This window comes from Bombina bombina, chromosome 3, assembly GCF_027579735.1.
Source record: "Bombina bombina isolate aBomBom1 chromosome 3, aBomBom1.pri, whole genome shotgun sequence".
Taxonomy (NCBI): Eukaryota; Metazoa; Chordata; class Amphibia; order Anura; family Bombinatoridae; genus Bombina; species Bombina bombina.
The window spans coordinates 35,540,337-35,563,374 of NC_069501.1; the positions used below are offsets into that span (position 1 = coordinate 35,540,337).

At 40.7% G+C, this 23,038-nt stretch overlaps 1 protein-coding gene across 3 annotated transcripts; it reads right to left on the reverse strand.

The window, feature by feature from the left end:
• Nucleotides 1–16,042: 16,042 nt before the first annotated feature.
• Nucleotides 16,043–22,351, reverse strand: LOC128652820 (uncharacterized). Of its 3 annotated transcripts, XM_053705777.1 has the most exons (3): nucleotides 21,302–22,351; nucleotides 18,642–18,802; nucleotides 16,043–17,853 (listed from the first exon to the last, which is right to left on the reverse strand). In XM_053705777.1, the coding sequence occupies exons 1-3, from the start codon at nucleotides 22,170–22,172 to the stop codon at nucleotides 17,836–17,838; spliced, it is 1,050 nt and encodes a 349-aa protein (XP_053561752.1). In that variant the 5' UTR covers nucleotides 22,173–22,351; the 3' UTR covers nucleotides 16,043–17,835. The 3 variants fall into 3 exon arrangements, 2 of the variants coding, with proteins under 2 accessions (XP_053561752.1, XP_053561751.1); XR_008401305.1 differs by lacking the exon at nucleotides 21,302–22,351 and having other exon boundaries at nucleotides 18,642–19,938; XM_053705776.1 differs by having other exon boundaries at nucleotides 16,043–18,802.
• Between the last annotated feature and the right edge of the window lie 687 nt (nucleotides 22,352–23,038).

The window sequence follows — 23,038 nt, forward strand, 5'->3', positions numbered from 1 at the left end:
AAGGAATCATTCCAGTATACGTAGGGAATATTGTTTCAGAATTAGAGATAATCATACAAAAAACTACCAATAGCCCTTAAAAGGGCCTTTTGTAAGGCATTGCCCTAAGTTAAACAGCTCTCTTACCTGTAAAAAAAAAATACAAAGACCTCCCCAACAGTAAAACTCACCACCCAAGCAACCCCCCAAAATAAAAAAAACTAACTCTAACAAAAACCTAAGCTACCCATTGCCCTGAAAAGGGCATTTGTATTGGCTGTTCAAATCAGCCAATATAATTTCAGTAGCTCTCATCCTATTGGCTGATTTGAATTCCCAAAATCAAATCAGGCAATAGGAATGCAAGGTACGCCATTTTGAAAAGGCTCAGTTGCATTAAAGATTCAATATACGGCAGCAACCGTATGAAGAGGATGCTTCGCACCGGATGTCTTTAGGATGGACCCGCTCCGTGATGAAGTAGATGCCCCCGGGATGGAGATAGAAGATGCCGCCAGGATGAAGATGGAGCCGCCTGGATGAAGATGGAGCCGCCTGGATGAAGGTCCTTCAAGCAGGACTTCAGCAACTGTGAGTACCTAAAGAGGGGTTAGTGTTGAGTTTATTTAAGGTTTTTTGAGTGGGTGTTTTCTTTAGTTTAGGGTTTGGGCTTTTCTTAAAAGAGCTAAATGCCCTTTTAAGGGTAATGCCCATACAAATGTAATTTTCAGGGCAATGGGTATATTAGTTTTTTTGAATAGTTTTTTTATTTTGTGGGTTTGGGAGGGTTGGGGTTTGAAATGTTAGTGGGTCTTTGTATTTTTTTTTTCAGGTAAAAGAGCTGTTTAATTTAGGGCAATGCCTTACAAAAGGCCCTTTTAAGGGCTATTGGTAGTTCATTATAGATTAGGTTTCTTTTATTCTGGGTGGGGTTTTTTTAAAAAAAAATGGGTATTAGAATAGGAATAATTGTTATTATTTTGGAGAATTCGTTTGTTATTTTGTGTAATGTTTTTTTTTTGTTTTTGTTTTGGGGTGGGTTTTTCTTTTTAGAATAACCATTTTTTATTTTTAATGGGCAGCAAAATAGCTGAATGCCCTTTTAAGGGCAATGCCCATACATACTTTTCAGGGCAATGGGTAGATTAGGTTTTACTTTATTTTTATTTTATGGGTTTGGGTGGTGGGGGTTTGTACACTGTTAGGGGGGTTTGTTTTTCTTTTGTAGAAAAGGAGCTGATATCTTTAGGGCAATGCCCTACAAAAGGCCCTTTTAATGGCCCACGAAAGGCCCATGATAGTTATTATAGATTAGGGTTTTTTATTTTGGGGTGTTTTTTTGTTTTTGTTTTTTAAAGGGTATTAGAATAGGAATAATTTCTATTGTTTTGGATAATTTTGTTTGTTATTTTTTGTAATGGTAGTTTTTTCTTGTAATTTTAGTGTTTTTTAATTTTTGTAATGTTAGGTTTTGGTGTAAGGCAGCTTAGGTTTTATTTCACAGGTAAGTTTGTATTTATTTTAACTAGTTAGTTAGTGAATAGTTAATAACTATTTACTAACTAGTCTACCTAGTTAAAATAAATACAAATTTACCTGTGAAATAAAAATAAAACCTAAGCTAGCTACAATATAACTATTAGTTATATTGTAGCTAGCGTAGGTTTTATTTCACAGGTAAGTATGTATTTAGTTTCAAATAGGTATTGTTTAGTTACTAATTATAACTTTAAATCAGCTCTATTTTAATTATGTTAAAGTTAGGGGGGGTTAGGGTTAGGTTTAGGGTTACGGTTAGGTTTAGGGTCACGGTTAGGTTTAGGGGTTAATATAATTTAGGTTGTTGCAATGTGGGGGGCTGACGGTTTAGGGTTTAATAGGTTTATTTAGTGGTAGTGATGTGGGAGGCCAAAGGTTTAGGGGTTAATAACTTTATTTAGTGGCAGCGATGTCGGGGAGTGGCGGAATAGGGGTTAATAGATTTATTATAGTGTGGGCGATGTTGCGGTGCAGGAGAATAGGGGTTAATAACTTTAGTATAATGGCGGTGATATCGGGAGCGGCATATTAGGGGTTAATAGATTTATTTTGGTGGCAGGCAATATGGGGAGCAGCAGATTTGGGGTTAATAACATTATGTAGCTGGTGGCGATGTTGGGGGCGGCAGATTAGGGGTGTTTAGGCATTGGGTTTATGTTAGGGTGTTAGGTTTAAACGTAAGTTTTTTTCCCCATAGACATCAATGGGGCTGCGTTACGGAGCTTTTTATTCTGCAATCGTATTCTGCAATCGCAGGTGTTAGTTTTTTTTTCTAACCTGCTCTCCCCATTGATGCCTATGGGGAAAAGCATTCCTGAGCACGTCAAAGCAGCGCTTGTATTGTGTGCGGTATGGAGACATCCTAAAACATTTACCGCTAGATTTAGAGTTCTGCGGCCAAAGGGGTGCGTTAGCTATGCGTGCTTTTTTCTCCCGCACCTTTTAAATACCGCTGGTATTTAGAGTTCACAGAAGGGCTGCGCTAGGCTTCAAAAAGGGAGCGTAGAGCATAATTTACCGCCACTGCAACTCTCAATACCAGCGGTGCTTATGGACGCGGCCAGCTTCAAAAACGTGCTCGTTCACGATTCCCCTATAGGAAACAATGGGGCAGTTTGAGCTGAAAAAAAACCTAACACCTGCAAAAAAGCAGCGTTCAGCTCCTAACGCAGCCCCATTGTTTCCTATGGGAAAACACTTCCTACGTCTGCACCTAACACCCTAACATGTACCCCGAGTCTAAACACCCCTAACCTTACACTTATTTACCTCTAATCTGCCGCCCCCGCTATCGCTGACCCCTGCATATTTTTTTAACCCCTAATCTGCCGCTCCGTACACCGCCGCCACCTACGTTATCCCTATGTCCCCCGAATCTACTGCCCCTAACACCGCCAACCCCTATATTATATTTATTAACCCCTAATCTGCCGCCCCCAACGTCGCCGCTACCTACCTACACTTATTAACCCCTAATCTGCCGACCGGACCTCACCGCTACTATAATAAAGTTATTAACCCCTAATCTGCCTCACTCCCGCCTCAATAACCCTATAATAAATAGTATTAACCCCTAATCTGCCCTCCCTAACATCACCGACACCTAACTTCAAGTATAAACCCCTAATCTGCCGACCGGACCTCACCGCTACTCTAATAAATGTATTAACCCCTAAAGCTAAGTCTAACCCTAACACTAACACCCCCCTAAGTTAAATATAATTTTTATCTAACTAAATAAATTAACTCTTATTAAATAAATTATTCCTATTTAAAGCTAAATACTTACCTGTAAAATAAACCCTAATATAGCTACAATATAAATTATAATTATATTGTAGCTATTTTAGGATTAATATTTATTTTACAGGCAACTTTGTATTTATTTTAACCAGGTACAATAGCTATTAAATAGTTATTAACTATTTAATAGCTACCTAGTTAAAATAATTACAAAATTACCTGTAAAATAAATCCTAACCTAAGTTACAATTAAACCTAACACTACACTATCAATAAATTAATTAAATAAAATACCTACAAATATCTACAATTAAACCTAACACTACACTATCAATAAATTAATTAAATAAAATACCTACAAATAAATATAATTAAATAAACTAACTAAAGTACAGAAAATAAAAAAAGAACTAGGTTACAAAAAATAAAAAATTAATTTACAAACATTATAAAAAGATTACAACAATTTTAAGCTAATTACACCTACTCTAAGCCCCCTAATAAAAAAACAAAGCCCCCCAAAATAAAAAAATGCCCTACCCTATTCTAAAATACAAATAGAAAAGCTCTTTTACCTTACCAGCCCTTAAAAGGGCCTTTTGCGGGGCATGCCCCAAAGAATTCAGCTCTTTTGCCTGTAAAAAAAAACATACAATACCCCCCCAACATTACAACCCACCACCCACATACCCCTAATCTAACCCAAACCCCCTTAAATAAACCTAACACTAAGCCCCTGAAGATCTCCCTACCTTATCTTCACCACGCTGGGTATCACCGATCGGTCCAGAGGAGCCTCCGAAGTCTTCATCCAAGCCCAAGCGGGGGCTGAAGAAGTCCATCATTGGGCTGAAGAGGTCCATCATCGGGCTGAAGTCTTGATCCAAGCGGGCGCTGAAGAAGTCCATCATCGGGCTGAAGAGGTCCATCATCTGGCTGAAGTCTTGATCCAAGCGGGCGCTGAAGAGGTCCATCATCGGGCTGAAGTCTTCTATCAAGCGGCATCTTCAATCTTCATCCATCCGGAGCGGAGCCATCTTCTTCCAGCCGACGCGAATCCATCCTCTTCTACCGACGCCTACACGCCGAATGACGGTTCCTTTAAATGACGTCATCCAAGATGGCGTCCCTCGAATTCCGATTGGCTGATAGGATTCTATCAGCCAACCAGAATTAAGGTAGGAAAATTCTGATTGGCTGATGGAATCAGCCAATCAGATTCAAGTTCAATCCGATTGGCTGATCCAATCAGCCAATCAGATTGAGCTTGCATTCTATTGGCTGTTCCGATCAGCCAATAGAATGCAAGCTCAATCTGATTGGCTGATTGGATCAGCCAATCGGATTGAACTTGAATCTGATTGGCTGATTCTATCAGCCAATCAGAATTATCCTACCTTAATTCCGATTGGCTGATAGAATCCTATCAGCCAATCAGAATTGAAGGGACGCCATCTTGGATGACGTCCCTTAAAGGAATATCCATTCGTTGTTAGTCGTCGGGAAGAAGAGGATGGCTCTGCATCAGCTAGTCTGAAGATGGCTCCGCTCTGCTCCGGATGGATGAAGATTGAATACGCCGCCTGGATGAAGACTTCTATTGGATGGAAGACCTCTTCAGCGCCGCCTGGATGATGACTTCATCGGATGGAAGACTTCTTCAGCGCCCCTTGGATGATGACTTCTGCCGCTCCGGATCTCCTCTTTGGTTCCATCAGTGGTCGGCTGGCTGAAGACGACTCAAGGTAGGATGATCTTCAGGGGGGTAGTGTTAGGTTTATTTAAGGGGGGTTTGGGTTACATTAGGGGTATGTGGGTGGTGGGTTTTAATGTTGGGGGGGGTTGTATTTTTATTTTACAGGCAAAAGAGCAGAATTCTTTGGGGCATGCCCCGCAAAAGGCCCTTTTAAGGGCTGGTAAGGTAAAAGAGCTGGTAACTTTTTAATGTAGAATAGGGTAGGGCATTTTTTTATTTTGGGGGGCTTTGTTATTTTATTAGGGGGCTTAGATTAGGTGTAAGTAGCTTAAAATTGTTGTAATATTTTTTAAATGTAACTTACTTTTTTTATTTTTTGTAACTTAGCTTTTTTTATTTTTTGTACTTTAGTTAGTTTATTTAATTTAATTTAATTGTAGTTATTTGTAGGTAATTTATTTAATTAATTTAATGATAGTGTAGTGTTAGGTTTAATTGTAACTTAGGTTAGGATTTATTTTACAGGTAATTTTGTATTTCTTTTAGCTAGGTAGTTATTAAATAGTTAATAACTATTTAATAACTATTCTAACTAGCTAAAATAAATACAAAGTTACCTGTAATATAAATATAAATCCTAAAATAGCTACAATATAATTATTATTTATATTGTAGCTATCTTAGGGTTTATTTTACAGGTAAGTATTTAGTTTTAAATAGGAATAATGTATTAAAGTATAGTGTAGTGTTAGGTGTAATTGTAACTTAGGTTAGTTTTTATTTTACAGGCAAATTTCTCTTTATTTTAGCTAGGTAGCTATTAAATAGTTAATAACTATTTAATATCTATTGTACCTAGTTAAAATAAATTGAAAGTTGCCTGTAAAATAAAAATAAATCCTAAAATAGCTACGATGTAATTATTATTTATATTGTAGCTATATTAGGGTTTGATTTTAAAGGTAAGTATTTAGTTTTAAATAGGATTAATTTATTTAATAAGAGAAATATTATTTAGATTTATTTAATAAATATTTAAGTTAGGGGGGTGTTAGGGTTAGTGTTAGACTTAGGTTTAGGGGTTAATAATTTTATTACAGTGGCGGCGGTGTAGGGGGGCAGGATTGGGGTTAATAACTTTATTATAGGTGATGACGGTATAGGGGGGGCAGGATAGGGGTTAATAGGTATAATGTAGGTGGCGATGGGGTCCTGGGGCAGCGGTTTAGGGGTTAACATATTTATTATAGTGGCGGTGGGCTCCGGGAGCGGCGGTTTAGGGGTTAACATATTTATTATAGTGGCAGTGGGCTCCGGGAGCGGCGGTTTAGGGGGTAATAACTTTATTTAGTTGCGGCGGTGTAGGGGGGGACAGATTAGGGGTGTTTAGACTCGGGGTACATGTTAGGGTGTTAGGTGTAGACATCTCCCATAGGAATCAATGGGATGTCGGGCAGCAGCAAACATGAACTTTCGCTATGGTCAGACTCCCATTGATTCCTATGGGATCCGCCTCCTCCAGGGCGGCAGTTTGAAAACCAGGTACGCTGGGCCAGAAAAGTGCCGAGCGTACCTACTAGTTTTTTGATAACTAGCAAAAGTAGTCAGATTGTGCCGCACTTGTGTGCGGAACATCTGTAGTGACGTAAGAATCGATCTGTGTCGGACTGAGTCCGGCGGATCGAAGCTTATGCCACTAAATTCTACTTTGGCCGGAATCTAGGGCTTGATAACTAAGGCGAATCAGCCTCGCCACAAATACGCTGTGGAATTCCAGCTAATCCCTATTGTTTTTCTGTATCATCCCATTGACGTGAATGGTTTACTGTGTATATTCAGATAATTAACTGGTTAATATGGGTGTGTTTAGCACCAACCAATGACCAGCTTGTATTAATCCTTTTTAAATTGCACTCACCGGTGCCTGTTCAGGTTTATGAGTACGGATTTCGCCGAAACGTGTAAAACCAAACTGTTTCTGTGCTACCATGTCTAACTTTTTAATGTTACTCCAATAAAGCTGCTATTTTTTACTTTGGATGTTTGGGGTATACCTTTTCTTTATTTTTGGATCTATCAATCAGGATTGCAAGGAATCTTTCCTAATATCCCACATCCAGCAGTAACATTGTGGCTACCCTCGGCGGTCTCATTATTAACAGCTCCATACACGGCTTGTGTCGGATTCTGCTGGTAAGCCGAGCTCCATTTGGGGATTGGTCCTTGTCCCATCATGTGGTTCACCTGTTCTCTCCTCAGATTGGAGAAACCGACTACGTACATCATTACTACGAAGGATACCCGGAACCGGCAAAGGCTTGAGAGCGCCGCAGAGCCTAGGTTACCGCAGGAGCGAGTTGAACCAGGCTACCGCTGAGAAGGATCCTGCACATATCCTCCATATAGACAGATGTATCGAGCAGTCAGAGTGTATGCTTTCACTCTGTCTCCACATATGGTGGATGCTCGAGTTGGCGAAGAAGGTTGTACCGGGTGAGTGCTCATTTGAGCAGTGCTTTGAATTGACTTCATATTTGACAAATCTTTACAGCATCGATTGGTGATTTGCCTGCTTCTTTCCACACAGCAGTGGTTTCTTTGTTGAATGGTTTATTCATAGACCTGTGGACTGCTTTAAACATATACGGTTATTTCCAGTCTAAACCCAGAACTTTCTTTATTTGCTGAATACATACATACACTTTATCCCTTATTTTCACATACATACATACATACACTTTATCCTTTACCTTCCCACATATACATACATACATACACTTTATCCTTTACCTTCCCATACATACATACATACATACATACACACACACATACATACATACATACACTTTATCCTTTACCTTCCCATACATACATACATACATACACACACTTTATTCTTTACCTTCCCATACATACATACATACATACATACACTTTATCCTTTACCATCCCATACATACTTACATACATACACTTTATCCTTTACCTTCCCATACATACATACATACATACACTTTATCCTTTACTTTCCCATACATACATATATACACTTTATCCTTTACTTTCCCATACATACATACATACACTTTATCCTTTACTTTCCCATACATACATACATACACTTTATCCTTTACTTTCCCATACATACATACATACACTTTATCCTTTACCTTCCCTTACATACATACATACACTTTATCCTTTACCTTCCCATACATACATACATACATACACTTTATCCTTTACTTTCCCATACATACATACATACATACATACATACATACATATACTTTATCCTTTACTTTCCCATACATACATACACTTTATCCTTTACCTTCCCATACATACATACATACACTTTATCCTTTACCTTCCCATACATACATACATACATACACTTTATCCTTTACCTTCCAATACATACATACATACTTACACTTTATCCTTTACTTTCCCATACATACATACATACATACACTTTATCCTTTACCTTCCCATTCATACACACATACTTACACTTTATCCTTTACTTTCCCATACATACATGCATAGACTTTATCCTTTACCTTTCCATACATACTTACATACACTTTATTCTTTACCTTCACATACATACATACATACACTTTATCCTTTATTTTCACATAAATACATATATACACTTTATCCTTTACCTTCCCATACATACATACATACACTTTATCCTTTACTTTCCCATACATACATACATACACTTTATCCTTTACTTTCCCATACATACATACATACATACACTTTATCCTTTACTTTCCCATACATACATACATACATACACTTTATCCTTTATTTTCACATACATACATACATACATACACTTTATCCTTTACCTTCCCTTACATACATACATACATACATACATACACTTTATCCTTTACCTTCCCATACATACATACATACATACACTTTATCCTTTACCTTCCCATACATACATACATACATACATACATATACTTTATCCTTTACTTTCCCATACATACATACATACATACATACATACATATACTTTATCCTTTACTTTCCCATACATACATACATACACTTTATCCTTTACCTTCCCATACATACATACATACATACATACATACACTTTATCCTTTACCTTCCAATACATACATACATACTTACACTTTATCCTTTACTTTCCCATACATACATACATACACTTTATCCTTTACCTTTCCATACATACTTACATACACTTTATTCTTTACCTTCCCATACATACATACATACATACACTTTATTCTTTATTTTCACATAAATACATATATACACTTTATCCTTTACCTTCCCATACATACATACATACATACATACATACATACATACATACACTTTATCCTTTACCTTCCCATACATATATACATACACTTTATCCTTTACCTTCCCATACATACATACATACATACATACATATACTTTATCCTTTACTTCCCCATACATACATACATACATACATACACTTTATCCTTTACTTTCCCATACATACATACATACACTTTATCCTTTACTTTCCCATACATACATACATACATACATACACTTTATCCTTTACTTTCCCATACATACATACATACACTTTATCCTTTACTTTCCCATACATACATACACTTTATCCTTTACCTTTCCATACATACATACATACATACATGCATACATACATACACTTTATCCTTTACCTTCCCATACATACATACATACATACACTTTATCCTTTACCTTCCCATACGTACATACATACACTTTATCCTTTACTTTCCCATACATACATACATACACTTTATCCTGTACCTTCCCATACATACATACATACACTTTATCCTGTACCTTCCCATACATACATACATACACTTTATCCTTTACCTTCCCATACATACATACATACATACACTTTATCCTTTACTTTCCCATACATACATACATACATACATATACTTTATCCTTTACTTTCCCATACATACATACATACACTTTATCCTTTACCTTCCCATACATACATACATACACTTTATCCTTTACCTTCCCATACATACATACATACATACACTTTATCCTTTACCTTCCAATACATACATACATACTTACACTTTATCCTTTACTTTCCCATACATACATACATACACTTTATCCTTTACCTTCCCATTCATACACACATACTTACACTTTATCGTTTACTTTCCCATACATACATGCATAGACTTTATCCTTTACCTTTCCATACATACTTACATACACTTTATTCTTTACCTTCCCATACATACATACATACACTTTATCCTTTATTTTCACATAAATACATACATACATACATACATACACTTTATCCTTTACCTTCCCATACATACATACATACACTTTATCCTTTACTTTCCCATACATACATACATACACTTTATCCTTTACTTTCCCATACATACATACATACACTTTATCCTTTACTTTCCCATACATACATACATACATAAATACACTTTATCCTTTATTTTCACATACATACATACATACATACACTTTATCCTTTACCTTCCCTTACATACATACATACATACACTTTATCCTTTACCTTCCCATTCATACATACATACACTTTATCCTTTACCTTCCCATACATACATACATACATACATACATATACTTTATCCTTTACTTTCCCATACATACATACATACATACATATACTTTATCCTTTACTTTCCCATACATACATACATACACTTTATCCTTTACCTTCCCATACATACATACATACATACATACACTTTATCCTTTACCTTCCAATACATACATACATACTTACACTTTATCCTTTACTTTCCCATACATACATACATACACTTTATCCTTTACCTTTCCATACATACTTACATACACTTTATTCTTTACCTTCCCATACATACATACATACATACACTTTATTCTTTATTTTCACATAAATACATATATACACTTTATCCTTTACCTTCCCATACATGCATACATACATACATACATACATACATACACTTTATCCTTTACCTTCCTATACATACACTTTATCCTTTACCTTCCCATACATACATACATACATACATACATACATACATACATACATATACTTTATCCTTTACTTTCCCATACATACATACATACATACATACATACATACACTTTATCCTTTACTTTCCCATACATACATACATACACTTTATCCTTTACTTTCCCATGCATACATACATACATACATACACTTTATCCTTTACTTTCCCATACATACATACATACACTTTATCCTTTACTTTCCCATACATACATACACTTTATCCTTTACCTTTCCATACATACATACATACATACATGCATACATACATACACTTTATCCTTTACCTTCCCATACATACATACATACATACATACATACATACATACACTTTATCCTTTACCTTCCCATACGTACATACATACACTTTATCCTTTACTTTCCCATACATACATACATACACTTTATCCTTTACCTTCCCATACATACATACATACATACATACACTTTATCCTTTACCTTCCCATACATACATACATACATACATACATACATACATACATACATACATACATACACTTTATCCTTTACCTTCCCATACGTACATACATACACTTTATCCTTTACTTTCCCATACATACATACATACACTTTATCCTTTACCTTCCCATACATACATACATACATACACTTTATCCTTTACCTTCCCATACATACATACATACATACACTTTATCCTTCACCTTCCCATACATACATACATACATACATACATACACTTTATCCTTTACCTTCCCATACATACATACATACATACATACACTTTATCCTTTACCTTCCCATACATACATACATACATACATACATACACTTTATCCTTTACCTTCCCATACATACATACATACATACACTTTATCCTTTACCTTCCCATACATACATACATACATACATACACTTTATCCTTTACCTTCCCATACATACATACATACATACACTTTATCCTTCACCTTCCCATACATACATACATACATACACTTTATCCTTTACCTTCCCATACATACATACATACATACATACACTGTATCCTTTACCTTCCAATACATACATACATACATACACTTTATCTTTACCTTCCCATACATACATACATACACTTAATTCTTTACCTTCCCATACATACATACATACACTTTATCCTTTACCTTCCCATACATACATACACTTTATCCTTTACCTTCCCATACATACATACATACATACATACACGTTATTCTTTACCTTCCCATACATACATACATACATACACGTTATTCTTTACCTTCCCATACATACATACATACATACACTTTACTCTTTACCTTCCCATACATACATACACTTTATCCTTTACCTTCCCATACATACATACATACATACATAAATACATACACTTTATCCTTTACCTTCCCATACATACATACATACATACATACACTTTATCCTTTACCTTCCCATACATACATACACTTTATCCTTTACCTTTCCATACATACATACACTTTATTCTTTACCTTTCCATACATACATACATACATACATACACTTTATCCTTTACCTTCCCATACATACATACATACATACACTTTATCCTTTACCTTCCCATACATACATACATACATACATACATACATACATACATACATACACTTTACTCTTTACCTTCCCATACATACATACTACATACATACATACATACATTTGTACACAGGTACAGCAGCACTAAGATAAGGAGCACAGGTGAAAAAAGGGCTAAAAAAAGGAAATATAAAAAATATAAACCTTTATTTGAACATACTAAAAAGTTAAGTACACGGACATGCAGACTCCCTGACTAGTTTCGTGCTCCATTGAGCACTTAATCATAGGGTGAGTCTGTTCAGTATCTTCTCCCTATTTAAAGGGGAAGTACACCTGTTGGTAATTAAAATGCAATAACATACTGACATATAAAAATAAACATATATACATCAAAACAGTATTATTCCTCAATACATGCACAATGGGAATAGAAAAAGTACAAATAAGCCACAAAAAGAACAACCCTCAAAAAAGAAACAAAGAAAAACGAAATAGAAAAAGCACAGAAATAATAATGATAGCAATTCATTGCATGTACCCCAATCATAAAAACCAAACAGAGCATATTCAAAAGCAACCAATGAAATCCTCTATATTATTCCATCACTGTTATGAAGGTGGCTATAATATACCTAACAAAATCATTAATTAATTGATGAATCCTACATTTCATTCAACAAAATAACTCATGTCCCATTCTCTGTTCAAACCCAAGGGGGTGATAGTTCTAAGCTTGTATATCCAGTATAACTCTTGTTTTAATAATAGCTTATTTCTATCTCCCCCTCTTGGTGGGAACATGATGCGATCTATGATCTGAACATTCATGTTGAAAATATTAGTCATATGTGTCAAATTGAAGTGTCTAGCCACCGCAGATTCTTTTACATATTCCTTGGTGTCTCTTATGTGCTCCCTGATCCTAGATCTTAATTCTCTGGTCGTTTGACCTGTATATTGTAAATTACAATGTTTGCACTCCAAGAGATACACTACAAATGTTGTTCTGCAGTTGGCATAAAATTTATGCAAAAATTCTTCTCCAGTTACTGAACTTCTAAAACCATTGCCCACACTTACAAAACTACAAGTTACACAAGGTCCATAACCACATTTATAGGTTCCTTTCTTCCTAATCCAATCACGCCCTTCATTGTGACCCAAACTGATCATACTTGGTGATAACCTGGAGGACAATGTGGGTGGTCTTTTCGGCACAAACTTACACATCCCAATATAGGATCATCCTCCTCAAGTAAACGAAGATTTTTCTTCAAAATGGTACATACTTGTTTAAATTGGCCGGAATATTCGGTCGAAAAGACCACCGTTTCTTGAGTAACTGTATCTGATTTCCTAATCCCCTGAATTAGCTTTTGCTGTGGTATTGACCTCACTTCATTAAAGTTCTGCTGTAAAAGTTGTTCATCATAGCCTCTCACCTTGAGACGTTCAATTAATGCTTTTGCTTGTGTGTCAAATAACTCATCCAAATTTGTATTTCTGCGTAACCGCATAAGTTGACTTCTGGGAATAGAGCGCACCAAATGTGGTGGATGGCAAGACTTTGCATGCAAAATCATATTCCCAGCTGTCGGCTTACGAAATGTATCACTTATTATCACACCAGTATCAACATCCCCCTTCAAGGTGAGATCCCAAAAATTTGCTATATCACCATAAGTCTCACCAACAAACTTAAGGTTAAACTCATTCTGGCTAAGATAAGTGAGAAAATTGTCATATTCAAAAGGTTCTTTAACCACAAAAATCAGATTGTCTATAAAACGCATATAAAAAACAATCTGATTCTTAAAGGGGTTTAATTCAGTATATAAATACTGGTTCTCCCACCATCCCACATACAAATTTGCGAACGAGGGGGCAAACTTGGCCCCCATCGCCGTCCCACAAATCTGTATGTGGAATTCTTTATTAAACATAAAAAAATTATGTTTAAGCAAGAAATCTATGATCTCACATAAGACCAATTTAATTTCTGTTGAGAACCTAGTGTGATTGTCAAAAAAATATCTCATGGCTTGTACACCCATGTGGTGTGGTATACTGGAGTATAAAGCAGTGGCGTCCACCACTACCCATCTATACTCCTTTTCCCATTTAAGATTACTCAACAATTGTAAAAGATGTGTCAAGTCTCTTAAATAGCTTTTCAGACTCCTCACCAGGGGCTGCAAAATAGAGTCTATCCACTCTGAGGTGGGTTCAAACAAAGACCCAATCCCCGAGACTATAGGACGTCCAGGGGGTTGGGTCATACTTTTATGTGTTTTTGGTAAATAATGAAAACTTGGAATCCGTGGATTTTCTGGAACCAATAACTCAACCTGCTCCCTGGTGAGGAGTCCAATTGCAATAGTTTGTTCTAGTAATTCCGTTAATTTTGATTTGAATAACAACATAGGATTAGAATTCATCTTTCTATATGTTTGGGGATCATTAAGTTGTCTGTTGCTCTCTGAAACCACGTTCCCACCCTTGTCCGAATTACGGACAACAATATTGGTGTTCCTTTCAAGTGATATTAATGCATCCCTTTCCTGTTTAGTCAAATTAAATTCTCTTAATTTTTTCTGTTTTACAGTATTCTCCAAAGCTAGTACCTCTCTTTCTACTCTTTTCTGATAAAGATTCAGTGCATTACCTCTAAATTGAATGGGATAAAACTTAGAAGAATGTTTCATGGGGATGGGAATATCACCATCCTCCAAACCACAGTCCTCTTCTAGATCTCTGAGGTTTTCTAACACAATGTTATCCTCAAAGTCCAATAACTGATCCCTAGCTATATCATGTGTAGCACCATTATTACCATCACCAACAATTTCATCACAAACAATATTTGTATTAGAAATATCAACATCAATTCCAACATCACTTGGAGAACTGGCATTTTGCACCGAAAAAAACCTCTTCAATGTCAACTTCCTTATAAATTTGTTAACATCAATTAATTAATGATTTTGTTAGGTATATTATAGCCGCCTTCATAACAGTGATGGAATAATATAGAGGATTTCATTGGTTGCTTTTGAATATGCTCTGTTTGGTTTTTATGATTGGTGTACATGCAATGAATTGCTATCATTATTATTTCTGTGCTTTTTCCATTTCGTTTTTCTTTGTTTCTTTTTTAAGGGTTGTTCTTTTTGTGGCTTATTTGTACTTTTTCTATTCCCATTGTGCATGTATTGAGGAATAATACTGTTTTGATGTATATATGTTTATTTTTATATGTCAGTATGTTATTGCATTTTAATTACCAACAGGTGTACTTCCCCTTAAGGGATTAAATGCTTACCGGATCCTTCTTCACAGAGGAGAGGATTTAACATAACTTAATTAAATAACTATGTACATGAGAATGTAGTGCGAAATAACCACAGACAAACTTTTTATGGGAAAATTTTGTGACCGTCACAGGCCATAAAATTTTATTAACCTAACAAACTAGATAGAACTGATAGAACTGAAAATATATATGGCGGCATAGAGATCAGCTACCCAGAACAGCAGGAGATCACCGGCCCAACGGGAACAGCAGCAGAGGGGTCTCTGCCCTAAGGAGATGACGCTGAGGGGTTGCAGAGATCATGTGACCATCCCTCAAAAAGGGAGGAAGGAGGGTTACCGTCACGTGCACGTGAGGGCCTACCCCCCTCCCCGGAAGTCTGGCCATCACTCACCCCTAGCGACCTTCTCCTGCGCAACCGGACCGAGGATCTCCCGCCGCCAGGGTGAAAAGAAGATCTTCCACCTAGATAAGGATTCCCTGTTACCAAGCCGTGTAAACCGCATAACAGGGAGAGGAGATCCATATCCTACAGTAATGGCTTATTGGGCCTAGGGTGAGTAGCCATAGCCCTGCCATTAAGGTGCCGTCGAAAATACAACATCATTAAAACATTACAAAAGGGGAAGGGAGGGAGGGGAAAAAACTGCTTCAGCCAGGATCCGGAGAAGAAGAGGAAGTTGCAAGGGAGAACTTGGCTTATCTACTGGTAAGGAGGGGCCTACCCTAAATTGCAACAATGTTGCACCCAGCACCTTCCCTCTCTCTTCTAACCCACTCTCCTACAGCCTTAACCCTTAGACTGCTCCAGGCTTATACTAAGCCCTACACTGCATTAAGGGATTAAATGCTTACCGGATCCTTCTTCACAGAGGAGAGGATTTAACATAACTTAATTAAATAACTATGTACATGAGAATGTAGTGCGAAATAACCACAGACAAACTTTTTATGGGAAAATTTTGTGACCGTCACAGGCCATAAAATTTTATTAACCTAACAAACTAGATAGAACTGATAGAACTGAAAATATATATGGCGGCATAGAGATCAGCTACCCAGAACAGCAGGAGATCACCGGCCCAACGGGAACAGCAGCAGAGGGGTCTCTGCCCTAAGGAGATGACGCTGAGGGGTTGCAGAGATCACGTGACCATCCCTCAAAAAGGGAGGAAGGAGGGTTACCGTCACGTGCACGTGAGGGCCTACCCCCCTCCCCGGAAGTCTGGCCATCACTCACCCCTAGCGACCTTCTCCTGCGCAACCGGACCGAGGATCTCCCGCCACAAGGAAGCATTTTAATGGTACCCTTGCCGCCAACCCACGACCCGATTTACAGGAGGGGTAACAGAGCTCTCTGAATGTCCCCTATGAATAAATCCAGCCCCACATCTGAAAGGTGAACTTTATCCCTTCTATATAGCTCGGTTCTATCAGCCGAAATGGCTTCGTGCCGTACCACGAAGCCACCTGACCCAGTGACGGTTTTTGCTACAGACGCATTGATCTTCTTCCTAACCCGGTATGCCGCCGTATGGGCCGACATATGCCTCCAGTGGAGACGGGGTATTATATGGGACCACCCTATCATGACCCCCGGGATGCGTACTCTTAGCCACCCAATGTCTGCCTGCATAACCTTAATCAACTGTAAAACTGGTATGGCCCCCACATCGTTACCCCCTAGGTGAAGAATAATAATGTGAGGCTTCCCCCAGCGTACCAGGGCCTCAGATATGGTTCCTGCTAATTGGGGCCAGCACATCCCCCTATCACCCAACCACCTAACGGATGCCTTGTTGGGAGGGAGACCTAGGGATTGGCCAAATGGGAGGGACGCACAGCGTAGGGAGGCCCAGTGGACAAAGGAGTGGCCCACAATCCAGATTCGCTTCACCCCGGGGGTAGTGCCTGTGGAGACAAACAGTTTAGTATCCTGAATTAACAACTAAACATTAAACAATTGGACGGACATAGGTTCTGAAACAATTGGACCGCCAACGCCCAATACGTTTTATGTCCTCGCACGAGGAGCCCGCTTGCGCAGCGTTAGTCGCGGCCCCTATGCGAAAAGAGTGCGGGGCGAGTCTGCTAGCGTCCAGCCCCGCCTGGACTGCCGCCAATTTTAGGACCCTACCGAACTGAAATTTGGAAAGGGATCTGCCGTCCGCATGGACCAGGAATTGCCCCGGGCCAGGCGGCCTTTGAGCCAGGTAAAGGTTAACGCAGTTAACCGGGCAGCATGCGCTGTTCACCTGAGGGTGAACGGGGATCCAGGTTCCCTTACCCTCCTGATCTGTCTTTGATCGCGGCAGAAAAAGAAGTAAGGAATCAGGGGCAGCTCTAACATGTTGCAGTTGTATACCTGCCCCTGACGCCTGCTTGGAGGGTGCTACTACCTCGCTAACTCTAAGAGCGGCGGCAAAGGCCAGATTAAACGCAGTTTTGAAGAGTAGGGCTTCAAAATCTGATCTACAGACCACGTCGAGCGCCAAGAGCAATCGCTCCAGGCGGTCGCGGGTGATGGGTTCGCGCGTGTCTATTTTCCGCTGCTGCGATCTGCCCCAACCCTTGATCACCTGCCTAATAAAAAAGGAATTGGTTGGGTCAGGAATGGCTAATGCCCTATAGAAAAATGAGAGGGCGGCCAATTTGGATTGTATTGCCCCCTGACGGGCCCCAGCGGCATGCAAACTCACCAGCCAATCATGTAAGTTGTCCCTAGACCCCTGAGCAGCGTCGGCTCCCCTGGACGCACAGAAATTGTCCCATTCAGACCACATGCGGGCATAGGCGTGCCAAGTGGATGGTGCTAAGGAGGAGCGGACCAACGGCAGTAAGGCTATCCAGGAAGGACGAGCTGCCAAAGGAAATCAGGACAGCGTAAACCCACGGCTGCAGCTGTGGGGGCTAACTTGCGAAATGTCACCCATTCGAATCGTGACAGGGCGTCAGCTACAACATTGTTAACGCCCGGGACATGACGGGCCTGGAACTGGATGTTAAGGTCCAGACAGCGCAACACCAGGTGGCGCAGCAAGGTAATGACCTTTGCTGAGGTGGCTGACAAGTTATTGATCGCAAAAACCACACTGATGTTGTCTGTCCAGAACACAACAGTCCTGTTTGACAACTTCCCACCCCACAGCTCGACCGCCAAGACCACGGGGAATAGCTCCAGGAGAGTCAGGTTTCGAGTAAGGCCCGCCGGGGCCCAGGACTCCGGCCAGGGCTCCGCGCTCCACTCTCCCTGGAAATAGGCCCCGTAACCGTGCGATCCAGCTGCGTCAGTGAAAAGGTGCAGTAACTGGCTAGACATGGGAGGGGTACGCCAGACCCGAATCCCGTTAAATCGCGTGAGAAACTGTTCCCAGACTACTAGGTCAGCCAGCAATTCACTCCCTAGGGTTATCTTTGATTTCGGGTTTGACCTACCACTAAGCTGTCTTTCCAGTCTACGGTTAAAAACCCGACCCATGGGGATAACTCTGCAAGCGAAATTAAGCAAACCTAACAGGGATTGTAACTGTTTCAGGGAAATAACTGCATTAGAGACTGCCGCTCTGACCGCCTCAAGCATGCCCTGAACTTTATCAGGTGGCAACCTACAGAGCCGAGCCTGGGTGTCGATTTCGATTCCCAGGAAAACTAAACAGGACGCGGGGCCTTGCGTTTTGTCCTCTGCCAGGGGCACCCCGAAATGTCTCATGACGCTGCGCATGATGTTCATTGTGGATAAACAATCATCGGAGCCTGCTCTCCCTACAATGAGAAAATCGTCCAGGTAGTGTGCTATGGGATCGCTGCCCACTTCTGAAGCTACGACCCAATGAAGGAAACTACTGAACGCTTCAAACAAGGCGCATGACAAAGAGCAGCCCATGGGCAGGCAGCGATCCACGTAGTACACACCTGCAAACTTACAACCCATTAGATGGAAAACTGAGGGGTGGAGTGGAAGAAGCCTAAATGCCGACTCAATGTCTAGTTTCGCCAATAGAGCACCATGACCCGCCCTCTTGACCAGGTCTAGTGCGCTATCAAAGGATTGATAGCGCACCGAGCTGAGTTGGGGGTCAATGGCATCATTGACTGAGCTACCTTTTGGGTACGACAGGTGCTGAATGAGGCGAAACTTCCCTGGCTCTTTCTTGGGAACCACCCCCAACGGGGAAATGACCAAATCAGGTAAAGGTGGGGCAGCAAAGGGGCCAGCCATTCGCCCTAAAGTCACTTCTTTATTAATTTTATCCCTCACTACTTCGGGGTGTTGGTATGCTGAAATAAGGTTCCTATTAAATCTCTTACCCTTGATTTGCCTAAATGTGGGGATATGAAAACCAAATGAAAAACCCTCCCATAACATACGTGCCGCCACCTGGTCTGGGTAAGCCCACAACCATGGTGCCATGGCATGTACCTTAATTGGCGTTTCCGCCTTTCTGGCCCAAGTTTGCTGAAGGGGGCTTATTGGTCTGGTCCCTTCGCTTGATGCAGTCACTGCCAGGGTGTGGACCAGAGCAGTACCTGCAGACGTGTCTGAAGGTGCATGCGCTACCCTTGTCGCATTTTTTGTCCTGGAAGGGCCAGCAGGTTCCCCCCCGTTTCCTGCTTCTGGTATTACGAAAGGACTGCTGCGCTGATTGCTGAGTTGAAGTTACGGCAGCGGGTGCACCCCCTTTTGGGTCCATTCGCTGCCACAACTGGTTATCAGTAGAGTCAAAAGTCAGGGAAGGATTTCCTGCCATTTTCCTCCTGAACTCAGCATCATATTCCCTCCACACACCTTCACTGTGATTACGCTGAATCCAGTGAATAGTGTCCGTGTATTTTAGGATAGGCAAACTCTGGGAGGGGTACTTTTCGATATAACAGGAGGAAAAAACCCTGAAGCACTGGAGCCACTCATCAAAAGTGTCTGGGCGTTTAAATTTTTTAGGCCCTGTTCCCTCAGCGCTCCTCTCTCTCTGCCTATACGCCTCCACCGAAAGGTCAAATATATTAACATATTTTCCACGGTGAATCCTACTGACCACCTTTTTGCGCAGGTGTCTATGCAATGAGTATATTTTTCCTGGGCTTGCGTCCCCATAAAGGGCTGCTCGCCTTTCGGAGATGGCCCTGGTAGGGAGAGGTTCAGCTGGCACCTCTGTAGGTGGGTTTTGCGGGGCGGTGTTACTGGCGCTGTCCTGCTTATTATCTGGCTTGACCCCCCTCTTTAAAATTTTCTTAATCATTCTAAACATTTTCTTCTGACCTGCCCCTTGTAAACCCAAGGAAGAGTCAGTCTCAGACCCTGAGTCAGAAGAGGATGAGTCAGAGGAAGAATGGTCATTGTGTGTAAATAAAGCATTCTCACCGTGACTAATGGCAGGAGGTCCCTGACCCATGCTGGAAACGGGCTGGCCTGCTTGCTGGTTTTGGAGGGCGAGTCCTGAAGACCCTTGCTGTGCAGTGGAAGTGGTGGCTGCTGCTCCTGCTGTAATGCTGCCTGCTACTCCTGCATCCGCCCCACTCATGACTGTGGCAGTGTTGGTCCGTGTTTTTTCTGCACTTTGTGATCCAATTGCCCCCTGCAAAAGAGAAAGAATTTGGCGAGCACTTTGCCCAATGGATGTGTCTGGATTATCAGTAGCAAGGGGTGGATGAGCTATATGAAGCGGTGTATGAAACCCCTGACTCGCTGACTGTCCATTCGCAGATGTCTGAGCATTCACACCCTGCTGGTCTACAATAGGGTTATGGCTTGCCTGGCTTATTGATTGTGCATGGTTTAATGAGTGTGCATGAGCGCCCTGCGTGGCTGCAATGGGGGAGTGGATACCCTGAGCAAGGGGTTGTACTCCTTGTATGCCTAACATAATGGGATGTTGTAGCTGGCCTAAAGATTGCACATTTGCATTATGTATGCCAACCAGGGGTGTATTATATCCCTGAGTTGCTGCTTGTACGTTCACACCATTCAAAACCGCATTCACACCAATGGGGGGTGGTAAATGATGAGACGGTAAATGATGCTCAATGTTTTGATTCACATGCATACTGCGATCATTGCCTTGATTCACATGCAGACTATTATCAGACATATGTGTATTAATGACAATATCATGCGGCTGAGCGGCCGCTTGTACTAAACCACTATCAGCCCTGTGTGGGTTAATAATATCGGGAGCGGCCTGCTGAACAGCATTTGCGTTATCTCCCATTTGTAAAAACTGTAATGGCCTCATTGCCCTGGAAGGGTTAACTCTGCGTGTCCCCCTACCCCTATCACTGGCTATCTGCCTGGTACTACCTCTTATGATGGAGCGACCCCTTTGATGCCCCTGAGGATTAACGTTCAAATGTGCTGTTCGCTTGCGCTGTTTGCTTGCACTGCTAATGCCCCTCCGACCCCCCACTGATAACCCGCCAACGGCCAAGGACGGCTCTCGGTGCTCACCTGCAAGTGGCATTGCCCCGGGAGCCGATGTCCTTGCGACCGCGCGGGAATCTGCCAAGCCGGAAGTGCCGATGTCCGCTTCCGGTGACGTCACTAACATGGCGTTAACACCGGAAGTCGGACCCGGACCACGCGGCTGGCGAAGGAGATCGCTAGGCCCCGGGGGGAGCAGCATAGGCCCTGGGGTGGCATGGGCCTCGGGTATGGTGCGCCTAGGGGCAAGTCCGGTGTTGAGGGCTGAGGGGCCGTTACAGAGGCCATGTTCCGGCCGGGCTGGGGATCGCGTGTTGCCACGTGTGGTGCCTCAATGAGAGGTGTGAAAGGGCGATGGCTGCTGGGGGTTAAAGCAGGATCCGGATCCTGACTAGAAGGATCAGGAGGGAAAACAGCTGGTGTCACACTGGGCCCTGGGGAGGCTGCAGCCATTGCGGTTATTATGTTTTTCAATAGGTCAGAAACTGCTGACATAGCAGCAGGGGGTACAGCACTAAGAAATGAGGCCTGTACACTATCAAGGGGTAAATTAACCTGCTGGGTCTGCAATGCTTGCTGTGTGGGGGATTCCTGAGCTAACTCAATATCAATAGGTCCCTGCTCTTCCACATTATGAACCTGGGCTGACACAACAGTAGTATATTGAGTTGGGGGAATGAT